At 40.3% G+C, this 14,510-nt stretch overlaps 1 protein-coding gene across 1 annotated transcript; it reads right to left on the bottom strand.

Moving 5' to 3' along the window:
* Positions 1-951: 951 nt before the first annotated feature.
* Positions 952-13,504, bottom strand: LOC115796284 (protein NLRC3-like). Its single transcript, XM_030752610.1, has 9 exons — positions 13,416-13,504; positions 13,200-13,331; positions 8,607-8,685; positions 8,235-8,463; positions 6,335-8,123; positions 6,059-6,232; positions 4,088-4,243; positions 1,663-1,709; positions 952-1,487 (listed from the first exon to the last, which is right to left on the bottom strand). Exons 1-9 carry the CDS (start codon positions 13,502-13,504, stop codon positions 952-954), a joined length of 3,231 nt encoding a protein of 1,076 aa, XP_030608470.1.
* Positions 13,505-14,510: the final 1,006 nt, after the last annotated feature.

The raw sequence follows: 14,510 nt of genomic DNA, 5'->3' as shown, positions 1-14,510 counted from the left end.
TCTCCGCCCCTCCGGCCAGGAGCGCAGCGGGCTGTCGGCTTCCCGAGTCAAAGCGCGCAAAGAAGATGTTGAGTTCATCAGCCAGAGAAGCGTCGGCACTCACCGGGTGTGTGTGTGGTGCTTTGTAGTCCGTGATGGTGCGTAGTCCCTGCCACAGTCCCCTGGAGTCAGACTGTTGTAGTTGCTGTTCCAGTCTGCGGCCGTAGCGATGTTTAGCCTCTTTCACCGCTCTGCGGACGTTGTATGATGCAACCTTGTAGTCCTCCATGTTCCCAGAGGCGAGGCCGGAGTTGTAGGCAACGGTGCGGGACCTCAGGGCGTCGCGGACAGATTTATCCACCCACGGCTTCTGGTTGGGAAAAGTCCTGATGGTCCTCCTAAGTGAAGTGTCATCAACAACTTTCCCAATAAATCCCACAACAGTTTCCGTAAACTCCTCGATGTCTCTGCCCGCGCTGCTGCGAAACTGGAGCTTCAGTGAATGTTCATCATATTTTGATCAAAGAGAGTCTCGCTATGAGGGGCCATTTACTCAGACTTCCTCCGAGTAGCCAATAACTCATGTTTTGGGTCAGTGCAGCTCAGTGATTCCTCTCTGATATCACAGTTTGTCTCATCTGCAGCAAACTAACTGCAGCTGACATGAACTGAATCATCTGAGCTGAACTGAGCTTCAGAGAAACACAACATCCTGATATTCACTGTGAAGCTTTGAGTGGAAAAAGACAGAAAAACAACATGTGGATCCTGGAATAATGGCAGCTTCTATCTTTAAAGGACTGGAGAGGAAGAAGTTTACAAGGAATCATTGAGAACAGTTTCAAACATCAACTGATTGAATCCATGAATCTGAAAACGTGTTTGTGAGTGAAAGAGACAGACATGTACAGACTGAACTATCTGTTCAACAGTCAGAGTTTGTCTGACAGGAGGACACTCTTTACACTAAACTCAGCACAGAGACACTGAGGAACCAGGAAACCAGAACCCAAATCCAGGATAAAGAGGTTCAGTGAATGTGGTGTTGAAGGTGTGGAGGTGGATCAGAGTGTCAGAGGAGACTCTGTAGAAGGACAGAGTGCCAGCAGGACAGTCCACATACACTGCTACTCTGTTAGAGACAGAGGAGGAGGAGGAGGAGTAAGAGGAGGAAGTTTCTTGGTTGTTGTTACAGATGTAACCCTTAACGTCAGAACAGTTCAGACTCCAGGACTGATCATTCCTTCCAAACTCACACTCATCTCTGTTTCCTTTCCTACTGATTCTTCTGTAACTCACTGATATTTGAACCTCTCCGCTCCACTCGACCTCCCAGTAACAGCGACCAGTCAGACCATCTCTACACAGCAGCTGAGGCCAATAATCAAATCTGTCTGGATGATCAGGATATGACTGAACCTCCTCCACATGTGTCACCTTCCTGTTGTTGTCAGACAGTTTGAGGTTTGTGTTCACTGTGTTTGTGTCGATTGTGAGTTGACAGGAATCTGATGGAGAGAACAAACACAATCCAGCTGCAGTTATTGATCCATCATCTGTTCATTGATTGACACTTTGATGATGACTCCTGACATCAGAGATGTGAATGAGTGATGTGACAGTTTGAAGATGGTTGAATGTGTGCTGCTTTGTTTTCATCAATCACATTAAAAACACACTTACACTTCCTCAGACCTGGGATCAGCCATCGGACTCCAGCAGGCTCCACCCTGAAAGGAGGAGGGGGGTCAGAGCAGCACAGTCTCTGTCAGCATGCACACATGGACATTACATCGCTCTCAGACACACACTGTGTATCATAATTACAGCAAATAGTTATCATGAGCCTTAATAAAGATCATTTGTGTGAATAATTTTAATACTTTATTGCAAAATCTTGAACTGTGGAAATGAAACTCCTGAAATCACAGCCCACATTTTTCAGTCACTTAAATATTTTAATCAAATCTCAAAAGTCTGTGCATGGATAGGATTTTTTTGTATTATGCTAGCAGTAAATTTCCTTCATGATGTTTATAATTCTGTTCTCTAAGATTTTACATAATGATCAAAGATGTGGATTCAACAGGCTTATTTTCCTCAACTATAAACTCAAGTTCTCCCCTAACATACAGTAAATCCTTCACTCATTAACAGTGGTGGTAACAATTTTTATTTTAGTAAAATTTATTGTTTTCATTTTAATTTCAATTTCAGCAGCAATTTCCAGATATTCTCACATTTGTTTTCCTGATTATATGTAATGAGAGCACCATCCAAATTCCAAAGGCTCCTATTCTAAAATGTCTCTGGAAACATTCCCATCAATGGGAACAATTTTATTTGAAATTATTCTTATAAATCAGCTGTCATACTATTTTTTTCTGATTTAATTTAATTATTTGCTCTCTCAGTTTCTTGGAATGAATGTACTAGGAAAATGAGAATAAATGTTAACATCTGGCAGTGAGAGATGGGGAGTTGAGCCAAAGGAGGTCTTGTGATGATTTTGTGTGATTTCAGTTCAGTTTGTTCAGTTTGAAGCAGTTTTTGGATTGTTTGTCACAGTAAGACAGCCATGAAATCAAACCTACTCTACAGCAGGTTCATTCAGTGTAAACAGGATTAAATGATGGAAACAGTCAAACAAACTGCAGCATTCTTGCTGTAGGAGCTGATTGTGATCTCTGCACTGATAATAAACTGATCAATGGAAAAATCAGTGACTGACAAAGTGATAAGGGCAACAAAGCGAGTTAGAGCAGAGTGCTAACTCTACAAGGAGAAAGGGGCTCTGGTTTTACATGGACCTGTTCCTAAAGCAAAGACAAGAGATGAACTGGGACCACATGTCTAACATGTTACTGTGCACACATAATTGTACTGGTGTTTGCAGTTACATCAACAATACCTCTTTGTCAGCCACTGGACAAAAGCATAACACAGGACATAGTGAGTCATACAGATGGCTTTGAGTGCTCATAGTAGAAAAGCTCTATACAAGATCTAGTCCATATTCTGAGTTGTGATACTCATGTCATGGTTCTGCAGGTTAGAAGGTTGATAAGTTTTTAAACCTCTATAATGATTTTAATGCTGCTGTATACAGATACAGGGTGGTTGTATCTTCTTTATTAAACTTACACTATTCCCTTACTGAACTGGCTACAAAGAAAAAAAAAATCCTTGTCATTATTTTTATTATAATCAAGCAGCAACAAATCTTACATTTGTTTTAGATCATTGTGTGTTTTTACTTTTATTACTTTCATATAAATTAGTTCTGTTAAAAATGCACTGGTCTAATCAAAAAAGGACGTTGACTAAAAGAAAAACATGACAGTGGTGAGTAGAGCAGATAACAACAATTAATCTTAATGCTAACTAAATGCTGACATAACTCCCACCAACACTACATTATTTTTTGTTTACTGTGACATTTAAAGCAGCCTGGTGAGTCCATCTCTCCTGACTGTGATGTGTTTGAGTCTAGTGTGCACAGCTAACAGTCAGAGTCAGGACACCATTAAATGACAGTTAGCATAGCTAGCAGGCTGAAAGAATGTAGAAGCTACTAGTTTCAGTATTAGCACTTTACTACCAGTCAGCTTGGTCTTGGGTATTGTTACCAAAATAAAAATGGTCTCTGCCAATTTTAGAATAATATTTTTCCAGTTGTTTTGTAGGACACCAGAAATTGAAAGATTTCAAGGGTGAAATTTCCAATATTGGACTTTTTCTTTTTAGTTAATTGATGAATGTTGCATCAACCTGTGAATGCTAAGATATGAAAATGAGATGAAATGAAATGTGTACATATTTTCTAAGTTACTAAGATGCATTGGTGTAAATTATTGTGCTATATATGCACAGTGTGTATTTATTGTATTTTCCATACTGTAGTGTAAGGTAAGTAGTTTTGAGATACAGGAGCCTCTCCCAGCTGCCATGAGAAAATTACAAAGAAGCCACATGTATGATTTCTTCATACTGGATATACTGTAAGTGTTTTTGGAACATTTACAGAGTACTATAGTGAAGGACAGAGAAAAGATTGACCTCCTCCTCTCTTAGAAACTGTCTGTGGCTGCAACAGACCTCTACATACCTGACTATCTCTATTTTTAGCTGCTGCAGCAGCTTCACTCCTGCCTCTCCTGGATGGTTGTAGCTCAGGTCCAGCTCTCTCAGATGGGAGGGGTTGGAGCTCAAAGCTGAGACCAGAGACTTACAACCTTCTTCTGTGATCAGGCAGCCTGACAGCCTGGAGACACCACACAATACATGACAGTCTTAGAGAGCAGCAGTGCAGTTGACTACAAAGAAGTTATCACCCCAAAAAGGATGATGACAGCACTAGAAAAATAAATTTGATCCAGACATTAAATTCTACAACTTACAAAACCTACATAAAGTAATAGAGCTGAACTGATGGGATTGTTATTAGTTTGGAGTCATTGGTCATTAATAAAGAAGGGGAGAAACATCAATATGGATCAAATGATGACTGTAGCTCAAAAGCTTTTAAGAAGCTGTTGTTGTTCAGTTGGCTCTTGCCCACAGACTGGAGGGTCGCATGTCTTAACTACTGGAAATCAGTAACTGTGACAATATCGGGCATGAATGAGAATTGTTATGCACATTTTTGTGTGTTAGAGATATTGTGTTTGAATTATTGTACAGCGCTTTTCTGTCTGTGAAAAACGCTATATAAATAAACTTTACTTACAACAATAACTATCACCTGAATCCTGTTGCTTCTGTGTGAGAAGGTGATGCTTATGGCAAGTTGCAAATTTCATTAGGGCTGCAACTATCGATTATTTTAGCAATTGTGTATTCTATTTATATTGATTACCCAAGTAACTGGATAAGAAATACTTTTTTCATATTAACAGTTCATCTGCATATTTTAATTTATGTACTGCAGTTTTTCCCTGTGTGAAACAAACAGGGTGGATGGAGCAGCTACAAAGTTCTCTTTTCTTCACTTACTGATCGGGTGGTTGATGAAGGACCTCCAGCTGTTTCCCAGTAAAGGTTTAATGGAGGTTACAGGGATGAAAAGGCTTCTTTTGGACACTAGAAAAACATTTCCTTCTGCTCCATCTGAGCTCACAGGCTCCGCCTCTTTCCGCTTGTGGAGACAGACTGCACGTAAATCAGCTGACTGCTGCTGTTGCGTCATAAGTGTTCACGTGAAAAACTAGGGGCTGCGTGAGCGCAATCTTGTAATGCTTTATATTTACAAGCATTCTCCTAAATACGTTTGTACTGCAGGTCTATATTTAGTCACAAATCAGGGATTAAAGTATCAAAAATATTTTGATGGGGAAGGGGTTCTTCCGGTACCGGACGGTCACTAGTGCTAATAGCTGCGCTCGCTAGCAGTATGTCCGGGAGCTGAAGTAGAGAAAAAAAATAACAGCTGATTCTCAGCACAGCGAGCACAACACACAAACAAGGCAGAGAGCGGTGGAGGCGGAAAAACATGTCAGCATGATCGCTCAGTGTCAAAGGGAATCCGTCGCAGCGACGGAGGATCTGAGGGGGTTGTTTTCTAACTCCTGATCCCCCACTCCATTCCAGTAGGTGGCGGTAATGCAGCTCTAAGCTGGTTTGGTCAACCGCAAACCCACAAGAAGAAGAAGACGACTGAGCCCTGTAATGCAGCTAATGTGAGCGAAACGTTATTTAATGTATCGGATTACATTTTTAAATTTTTTTCCGATATCCGATCCACTAATTTAGGCCAGTATCGGACCGATACCGATACTGAATATCGGATCGGCGCATCCCTAGTTTAAATTCACACTACCTTATAATTGAAGCTTTACAGCAGTTTTTAAAGTTATATTTAGGTGTTTAGAGTGCTCACCAGATTTTCCTTTTCTTTCAGGATCATGAATCTGGAACATTGTAATTATTTTAGAGTATAGAGGGGTAATATTCATGAAAAGACATTGTCTCATTGGAGATGGTTTAATAAAAGACATGAACCTGTATAAATTACCACTAATGCAAAGCAGATTTTAAATCATCATCATTAAGTCATCATAAATGCTTTAAGAATTCTTACCTGAGTGTTTCCAGTTCAAAGTGTGGACTCCAGATTCCAGAAGACAAAATCTTCACTCCTGAGTTCTTCAGGTCATTGTTACTCAGGTCCAGCTCTCTCAGACTAGAAGACTCAGAGCTGAGAACTGAGGACAGAGCTTCACAGCTTCTCTCTGAGAGGTTACAGAGACTCAACCTGAGGAAACATTAACAAAATAATGAGGTATTTGTTTTTCTCTGTTTCTTTTTTTTTGTTAAAAAGATTGTGTCTTTAAGGCATAAACCTTTGGTAACTCACAGAGCTTTGTTGGAGGCTTTGACCACTGGCAGCAGCCTCAGCAGAGCCTCCTCTGAAGCAGAGTATTTCTTCAGGTCAAACACATCTAGATCTTCTTCTGATGACAGTAAGATGAAGACCAGAGCTGACCACTGAGCAGGAGACAGTTTATCTGTGGAGAGACGTCCTGATCTCAGGGACTGTTGGATCTCCTCCACTAGAGAACGATCATTCAGTTCATTCAGACAGTGGAACAGGTTGATGCTTTTCTCTGCAGACAGATTCTCACTGAGCTTCTTCTTGATGTACTGGACTGTTTCCTGATTGGCCTGTGAGCTACTTCCTGTCTGTGTCAGCAGGCCTCGTAAGAGAGTCTGATTGGTCTGCAGTGAAAGACCCAGGAGGAAGCGGAGGAACAAGTCCAGGTGTCCATTTGGACTCTGTAAGGCCTTGTTCACAGCACTCTGGTAGAGGTGTGTCTGTGCAGATATTTTCCTTTCAAAGTCATGGAAAGATGTTTGTTGTTCTTCCAGCAAATTGACTCCAGAGTTGATGAAGGTCAGATGGACATGAAGAGCAGCCAGAAACTCCTGAACACTCAGATGGATGAAGCAGAACACCTTGTCCTGGTACAGCCCTCTCTCCTCTTTAAAGATCTGTGTGAACACTCCTGAGTACACTGAGGCTGCTCTGATATCGATGCCACACTCTGTCAGGTCTGATTCATAGAAGATCAGGTTTCCTTTCTGCAGCTCATCAAAAGCCAGTTTTCCCAGAGACTCAATCATCTTCCTGCTCTCTGGACTCCAGTGTGGATCTGTCTCAGCTCCTCCATCATACTTGACCTTCTTCACTTTGGCCTGAACCACCAGGAAGTGGATGTACATCTCAGTCAGGGTCTTGGGCAGCTCTCCTCTCTCTCTGGTTTTCAGCACATCCTCCAGAACTGTAGCAGTGATCCAGCAGAAGACTGGGATGTGGCACATGATGTGGAGGCTTCGTGATGTCTTGATGTGGGAGATGATCCTGCTGGCCTGCTCCTCATTTCTGAATCTCTTCCTGAAGTACTCCTCCTTCTGTGGGTCACTGAACCCTCTGACCTCTGTCACCATGTCAGTGCACCAAGGAGGGATCTGATTGGCTGCTGCAGGTCGTGTGGTTATCCAGAGGCGAGCAGAGGGAAGCAGGTTCCCCCTGATGAGGTTTGTCAGCAGCACATCCACTGAGGTGGACTCTGTAACATCAGCCAGGATCTCAGTGTTGTGGAAGTCCAGAGGAAGTCGACACTCATCCAGTCCATCAAAGATGAACACAACCTGGAAGTGTTCAAAGCTGCAGATTCCTGCTTCTTTGGTTTCAGTAAAGAAGTGATGAACAAGTTCCACCAAGCTGAACTTTTTCTCTTTCAGCACATTCAGCTCTCTGAAAGTGAATGGAAACATGAACTGGATGTCCTGGTTGGCTTTGTCTTCAGCCCAGTCCAGAGTGAACTTCTGTGTTAAGACTGTTTTCCCAATGCCAGCCACTCCCTTTGTCAGCACTGTTCTGATTGGTTCATCTCTTCCAGGTGAGCCTTTAAAGATGTCTTCTTGTCTGATTGTTGTTTCTGGTTTCCTGGATGCTGTTTCAATCTGTCTGACCTCATGTTCATCATTGACCTCTGCAGCCCCTCCCTCTGTGATGTAGAGCTCTGTGTAGATCTGATTCAGAAGGGTTGGATTTCCTGCTTTAGCGATGCCCTCAAACACACACTGGAACTTCTTCTTGAGCTGAGCTTTAAGCTCATGTTGACAGAGTGGAGCAAACATTTCTGAAAATAAGTGATTATTATATCAATATCAAACCTTTCAATATCCATCTTGAGACATTAGTAAGTATTTTATTTTTGCAGCAGCTTAAACCTTCAGAGAAATCCTCTTACTGCTCTGCAGACGGTCAGCCAGCTCCTCCTGCTTCATTCTTCTCAGGAAGTGCAGTGTGATCTTCACAAATGCTTCTCTGTTTTCCTTTTTGCTTGCTTCTTCCTCAACCTCCAACAGCTCCTCATCCTCCTTCTGACTCTCTAAGGATTCTGGGTAATCTGGATTTAGAACCTTCTGGATTTTCTTCAGCTCGTTCTTCACAAAACAGATGATATTTTCCTCCAGCAGCTGGAAGAGATTACATGAATGACTAAAATAGCAGAACCACACATCAGACACATGAACACAATGAGAATCCACTGGTGTACAAAGTGCAGCATGGAGATGACTGAAAGAACAGATGTAACAGTAGTTGTTGTACATGTACAAACCATAAATATGGAGTCCAGCTGTGTTTGATGCTGCTGGGCAGACTGACCACTGGGAACCTCTGAGCTCTCCTGATCCACTCTGTGAAGGAATCAAAGAATCGGTTCAAGCACAGAAAATCTTACAGGTTTAGTACTCCTGCTGATCCCATATACTCAACTCAACTTTATTTATAAAGCACTTTAAAATTAATGCCATTGGCCAAAGTGTTGTACACAAGTAAGAGCAAACAGGTTTAAAACACATATATAAAAAGTAAAACCACAATTAAAACAATAAACAATAAGAACCAACATCTCAGACTGAGTTAAAAGCCAAAGAGGAGAAATGTGTTTTAAGAGAGCATTTAAAAGCAGAGAGTCAGCCTGATATGCAGAGGGAGATCAATCCACAGTTTTGGGGCAGCGACTGAAAAAGTGCGGTCACCTCTCATCTTCCTGTTTGTCTTTGGGATAACCAACAGTGACAGATCAGCTGACCTGAGGGAGCGTGCAGGGACGTATAGGTGGAGAAGGTCAGACAGATATGGTGGGGCAAGGCCATGAAGACATTTAAAAACAAATAAAAGAATTTTAAAATCAATCCTAAAATGAACTGGGAGCCAGTGAAGTGAGGCTAAAATCGGTGTAATGTGTTCACATTTTTTGGCACCAACTAAAAGTCGAGCAGCAGCATTTTGTACCATCTGTAGTCATGTGAGTAGTGTCTGGTTCAGCGCAACATAAGAATCAACACATAATGATTAACATCAAAATTCTATCTATGACTCTAAAAAGATGATTTTTTTTTCTACTCTAAATCCTCACTGATATCCAAAAGTCTCCTTCGATATGTTTTACAGTCTTGTCACCTTTCATGGATATAAACATTATTTCCAGGAAGGTTTTATAAAATAAAGTAAAAGAGTGGGTATTGTTGACAACAGAAGATGATTATTTTGTATTTAAATCTTTTATGTGTAATCCATAAAAAATTGCCCTGTGGCAGAATGGTGACATGTTCCTGTCCATCAGGAAAGCTGGGATAGACTCCAGAAACACTGGGACCTCGAACTGGATCAGCAGAAGGAAACGTTTTCAAACCGTTTAAAAATCCCTGTCTGGAAAACTTTTTTAATATCTCAGTGAATCCATTGCAGTGCAGTTTGGTACTCATGTATAAAGAATTACTGTTGATAATTCTTTAGGTTTTTTCTATTTAAATGATCACTATAATGCAAATGAACCTGCCAATGTTTATTTTTCTTTTTTCTTGAGGATGCTATTAGGGTTCATGACCATAAAATATATCCAGGCAACATAAGCCAATATTTATCTGTTCATGTGTATCTATTTATTTTTCAGTAAAAACTGAAACAAGTGTTAATAAGCCAATAAAATTAATTTCTGGCATTCTGGTTCTTTGATCTAGTACTTTATGATGGAGAATGACAACACATTATTTTTATGCAATTATTTTTAGTATTTTTGCTTCATTTTTAAAAATTAATACAACTTTTAAACTTTGTAACTTTTTAAAACTTTTAAAATCCAAATTGTAAAAACAATCTTTAATTTAAAAGAATTTTTCAAACAAAATTTACATAATTTTCCTTTTATTTTTAAATACATTAAATATCAGTGAAGTTGCAAAAATAGATTGTGTCCAAAATAAATACGTGTAAGTGTGAATAACCATAAATAAATAAACTGCAGGCTGCTCCCATGTTATTTTTGTATTTTTTTAATGGTTTTGGTTTTCCTGTCAGGAACTACAGATGAAAAGTAGTTTTTTGGCCAATTCTGTCATATTTATATAAAAATGTTCACCAATATGCTCTGTCCCTTTTAAATAAACCAATTCAAACAATGAGATGCTGAGATGGGAAGTTCTTTGTGTTTTATGGCAGATACCTTTTGAAAAAGATACCTCTCTCTTGTCATTCAAATTGTGTCAAGATCTACTCTGAAAATATTGTTTATCATCTTCTCACTGCACTAAACCAGAATGATATCTGACAACTGGGACATTTACCTTCACAGCATGGATTTAGTTGATATTTGTGATATTTCTCACTTCATTATTTCCCAAAGTTTTGCACTATTATCACTTCATAAGTACACACACTCTGGCAATTCACAACATAAAGCCAAAATCTGGTTTTCATTCAGCAAAACCTTCAGATCAGATTGATGGCATTCATCATAGTTTCAATAAACTGCATCAAATTAATGTCCATGATGTGGAGGAATAGAAACAAGCACGCTGAATATTTGACCAGTTAAGCAGACTTAGAAAAAATGTATTATGGATAAAATCTCAATGAATCCTATCACCATGTGGGACCTGTGGCTCCTGAAAACAAGGTCTTGTTATTTTGGCCTTTTACAGTTTTATTTGATAGTCTATAGTGGTGAGACAGAGGAGGGGAAGACATGCAGTAATGGCAACAGGTCAGGACACCAACCTGAGCCCCCCTCACCACCACACAGAGGACATGGTTGCCTGCTCAACCACTGGGTCACAGGGACGTCCAGCGTCTTCTTTTTACCTGTATTTTGTCAGCAGGTTCATCTTCCAGCCATAATTCATTCTGTGTTAAAATTATTTTTACACAAACTTAGAGCCATCAGTACGTGTTTGAGACTCTTCAAATTCTGCTCTAATGGTGTTAAGTTCTCATTTTGACTGGTTATGCTGGTGACCTGGTGACCTTTACTGCTAGTCCTCCTTCATTTATAGCAGCAGCTGGGGTGGACTGTCAGCAGTGGTTGCACCTGAGGTGGAAGTGGCCACGGGCACAGAGCCTGCTCTCATGTTCCTTCTCTAGTGATGAACAAGTGAAGCTTTTGTGAAGCACTGAGCTACTTGAGCCAATTGTTCTGAAAATGGGTTCATTACTCTAAGATTCAAATACAGCGCCCTCTCCTGGAGACATGCAAGGCTTTAATTACACACACCTCAATGATCTACCTCACTTTAGCAGAAAATACCTTTGGTTCTGAAGCATCCTTGCATTCACTGAGGCACACACATTATGACTGAATATCATGATATCAGGTTCTGTTTACAAGTAAACATGGATGAATGTGTGTGTTGTGTTGGTGTGTCTGTGTAACTACAAAAGGAGGTGATTTTGTGTGAAGGGGAACCCAAAGAATGTTATTGAAGTACAGGTTTGGTTCAACTGCTTTTTGTTTTAACCGGGACCAGCAAAGGACATGGGAGAAAAGAGAAAACATTAACCGCTGAGTCATGAATGAAAGACAGCTTTTACTGCCAGTCTCTCGTCCATCCTTTCAGTGTCATGATGGACGCTGTTGCATTAAGATTGAAGCAGAAGTGCATGACCTTAAAATGTTTTGCGTGATCTCTCAAGTTTTTGGATGGAATTTCTTAATGACATGTGGTGGTGTCAGGGAATCACCTGATTGGACTGTGAACCAGTCAGGTGACTCATTTCAGGAAGCAGTGGTTCTATGGAAGTGTGAGCCCAGGGTTCAAAGCACATATTGAAGGTTCAGTTTCACGCTGCCATCATTACTTCTCCCCATTCTTTTTTACACCTTGCAGCAACATCTGCCTCACCACCCTCACGCTGATTTTTCTTTTAGGTTTTGATATTTTTACTTAGCACCTTCCATCACATTCATGCTCCCAACTTTGTGGCAACAGTTTGGGGATGACCCCTTCCTGTTCCAACGTAACTGCACACCAGTGAACAAAACAGCTCCATAAAGACATGATGAGCCAGTTTGGTGTGGAAGAACTTGACTGTCCTGCACAGAGTCCTGACCTCAGCCTGATAGAACACCTTTGGGGTGAATTAGAGCAGAGATTGTGAGCCAGGCCTTCTCTCCAACATCAGTGTCTGAGCTCACAAATGTGCTTCTGGAAGAATTCCCACAAACACTCCTAAACATGTGGAAAGCCTTCCCAGAAGAGTTGAAGCTGTTATAGCTGCAAAGGGCCCACATCATATTAAACCCTAGATTGGGATGTCAGTCAAGTTCAAACGTGTGTGAAGGCAGACGAGTGAATACCTTTGGAAATATATTGTAAAATAATACAGCCTGTGTGAACAGATGGACTGAATGAAACCTACAAGCATTTACATGGAAACTGTTCTGTGATTAAATTAAACATTAAAATGATCTTTTTCAAACTTTTGAATAAACCTGTGTTTTATTGTTATTGTATATTTATGTATTTTCAAAAAAAAGTGAAGAGCTCTCTGATGTTTGTAACAGATGTTAATAAAAATCTTTAATCTAAATCTTTTGAGTGTTTTGCTTTCATGTGTGTTTTCGTCAACTTGATCACTTTTTGTTACCCCCCCAAGTCTTTAGGGGAGTGTAACAATCCCAGAGAGAAATGGGTCTGCAGGCTGTTTATGTGCAGAAGGAAACTTCAAAGTAATGTTGGCAGCGTAAGAACAGAGCGCCACCTGGAGGAAAAACAGTCCATTACACTAAGCAGGACCATCGATGATCCTGCTATAATGAGCAATATTTTAAATGTGTGTGATGTACATATAAGGAATTTCTCACTCATTTACTTTAAGAATCAGTTCATTCAACTGAGAGCTACCAAAGAGTTTGTGACTAACAGCTCACCTCTCTGCAGCAGAAGGTTGCTGTCCTTTAAAATCAATGAGGTCAAATTTAGACTGGTCGCTCTTTAAGGACACACAGCTGGGTTCAGGTTCAGGTTCAGGTCCAGGTCCAGGTTCAGGTTCAGGTTGGTTCCTGTGAATAATGATGCAGCAGTGATGTGAGTGCTGAGCTGTGACATGGAGAAGAGTCATGGACAGTTAGAGATGGTCATCTCACCTCTGAGCTTTGGTCTGGCTCTCATGTTCCCCACACAGAGTGGTTTTAGAGGGAGGGACTCCCTCCTCTCTGTCCTCACACTGATCCATGCTGCTGAATTCACATCAGCTCACACACACTTTCTACCTTCACCTGCAGAGGAAACACACATCATTCATGTGCACATCAACTGTAAAACTTTTTACTGCAGAGTTAAAATACTTTGATCAAAGTTAAATTCCTTTTTTAAAAATGTTCTACAAACCAGCTTGTACTCAATATTAGTCTTATAGTAATAAAACAGAAGTAATGCCCTAAAGGCAGGACTGTAACGGTGCAGATCTGAATCCAGAACTGGAATCTTACCTTTACAGTTTTTTGTTTTTTAATCTAATTATTCAGCAGCGACCTGATGGAGACAAAATTCAGGACACAGAAACTGAAGATAAAAATCTGGAAAACATCAGAGACGGTTTATTGACTGAGCTGTGAGATCAGTGACCCTATACTGCTGACTGTGAGATGAAGCTGCTTCTCAAATCATTTTTATTAAATTAAAACAAACTTTCTGCAACAGTTTGATTATTTAACTCTTTCAGTAACTGTTCAGTAAAGGTTTACTGTACTGATGGGCTCTAACAACCTCATTTTTTTCTGCCATTACTGGATAAAAATGCTGATTGGGATTTAAATAATAACTCAAAAGAACTAAAGAATAAAATAATCTGATCAATCTCAGCTTCACTGACAGATGGTGGCTCTCTTACAGCCTCAGCAGATTTACTGAGTTACTGCTAACATTTAACTGAAAAAAGGCAAACATGACTCAGCTTTTATTTTTATTAATCTTTTACAGAGAGATCTACATGCTGCGCAGGTTTGATATGTTTTATTCTTTAATGTGTTCCAGCTTGTGTAAAGGAGGCAGTAAAGGTTACAACAAAAACAAGTTGCAATGTCCAGTTCCGGATCTCATGATGTTACAGAGCACTCACACAGAGTGTGTGCTTCAGCAGGGTTGTTGTTAATAAATAAGACTTGTGTTGCTGCGGGAGAATGAAGGTTCAAAGGTCATTTCATGACAAATCAGCCGAGCAAATTAAAAACACTTCACCT

The sequence above is a fragment of the Archocentrus centrarchus genome, chromosome 2 (assembly GCF_007364275.1).
Source record: "Archocentrus centrarchus isolate MPI-CPG fArcCen1 chromosome 2, fArcCen1, whole genome shotgun sequence".
Lineage (NCBI taxonomy): Eukaryota > Metazoa > Chordata > Actinopteri > Cichliformes > Cichlidae > Archocentrus > Archocentrus centrarchus.
This window is presented reverse-complemented; position numbering and strand designations above follow the sequence as displayed.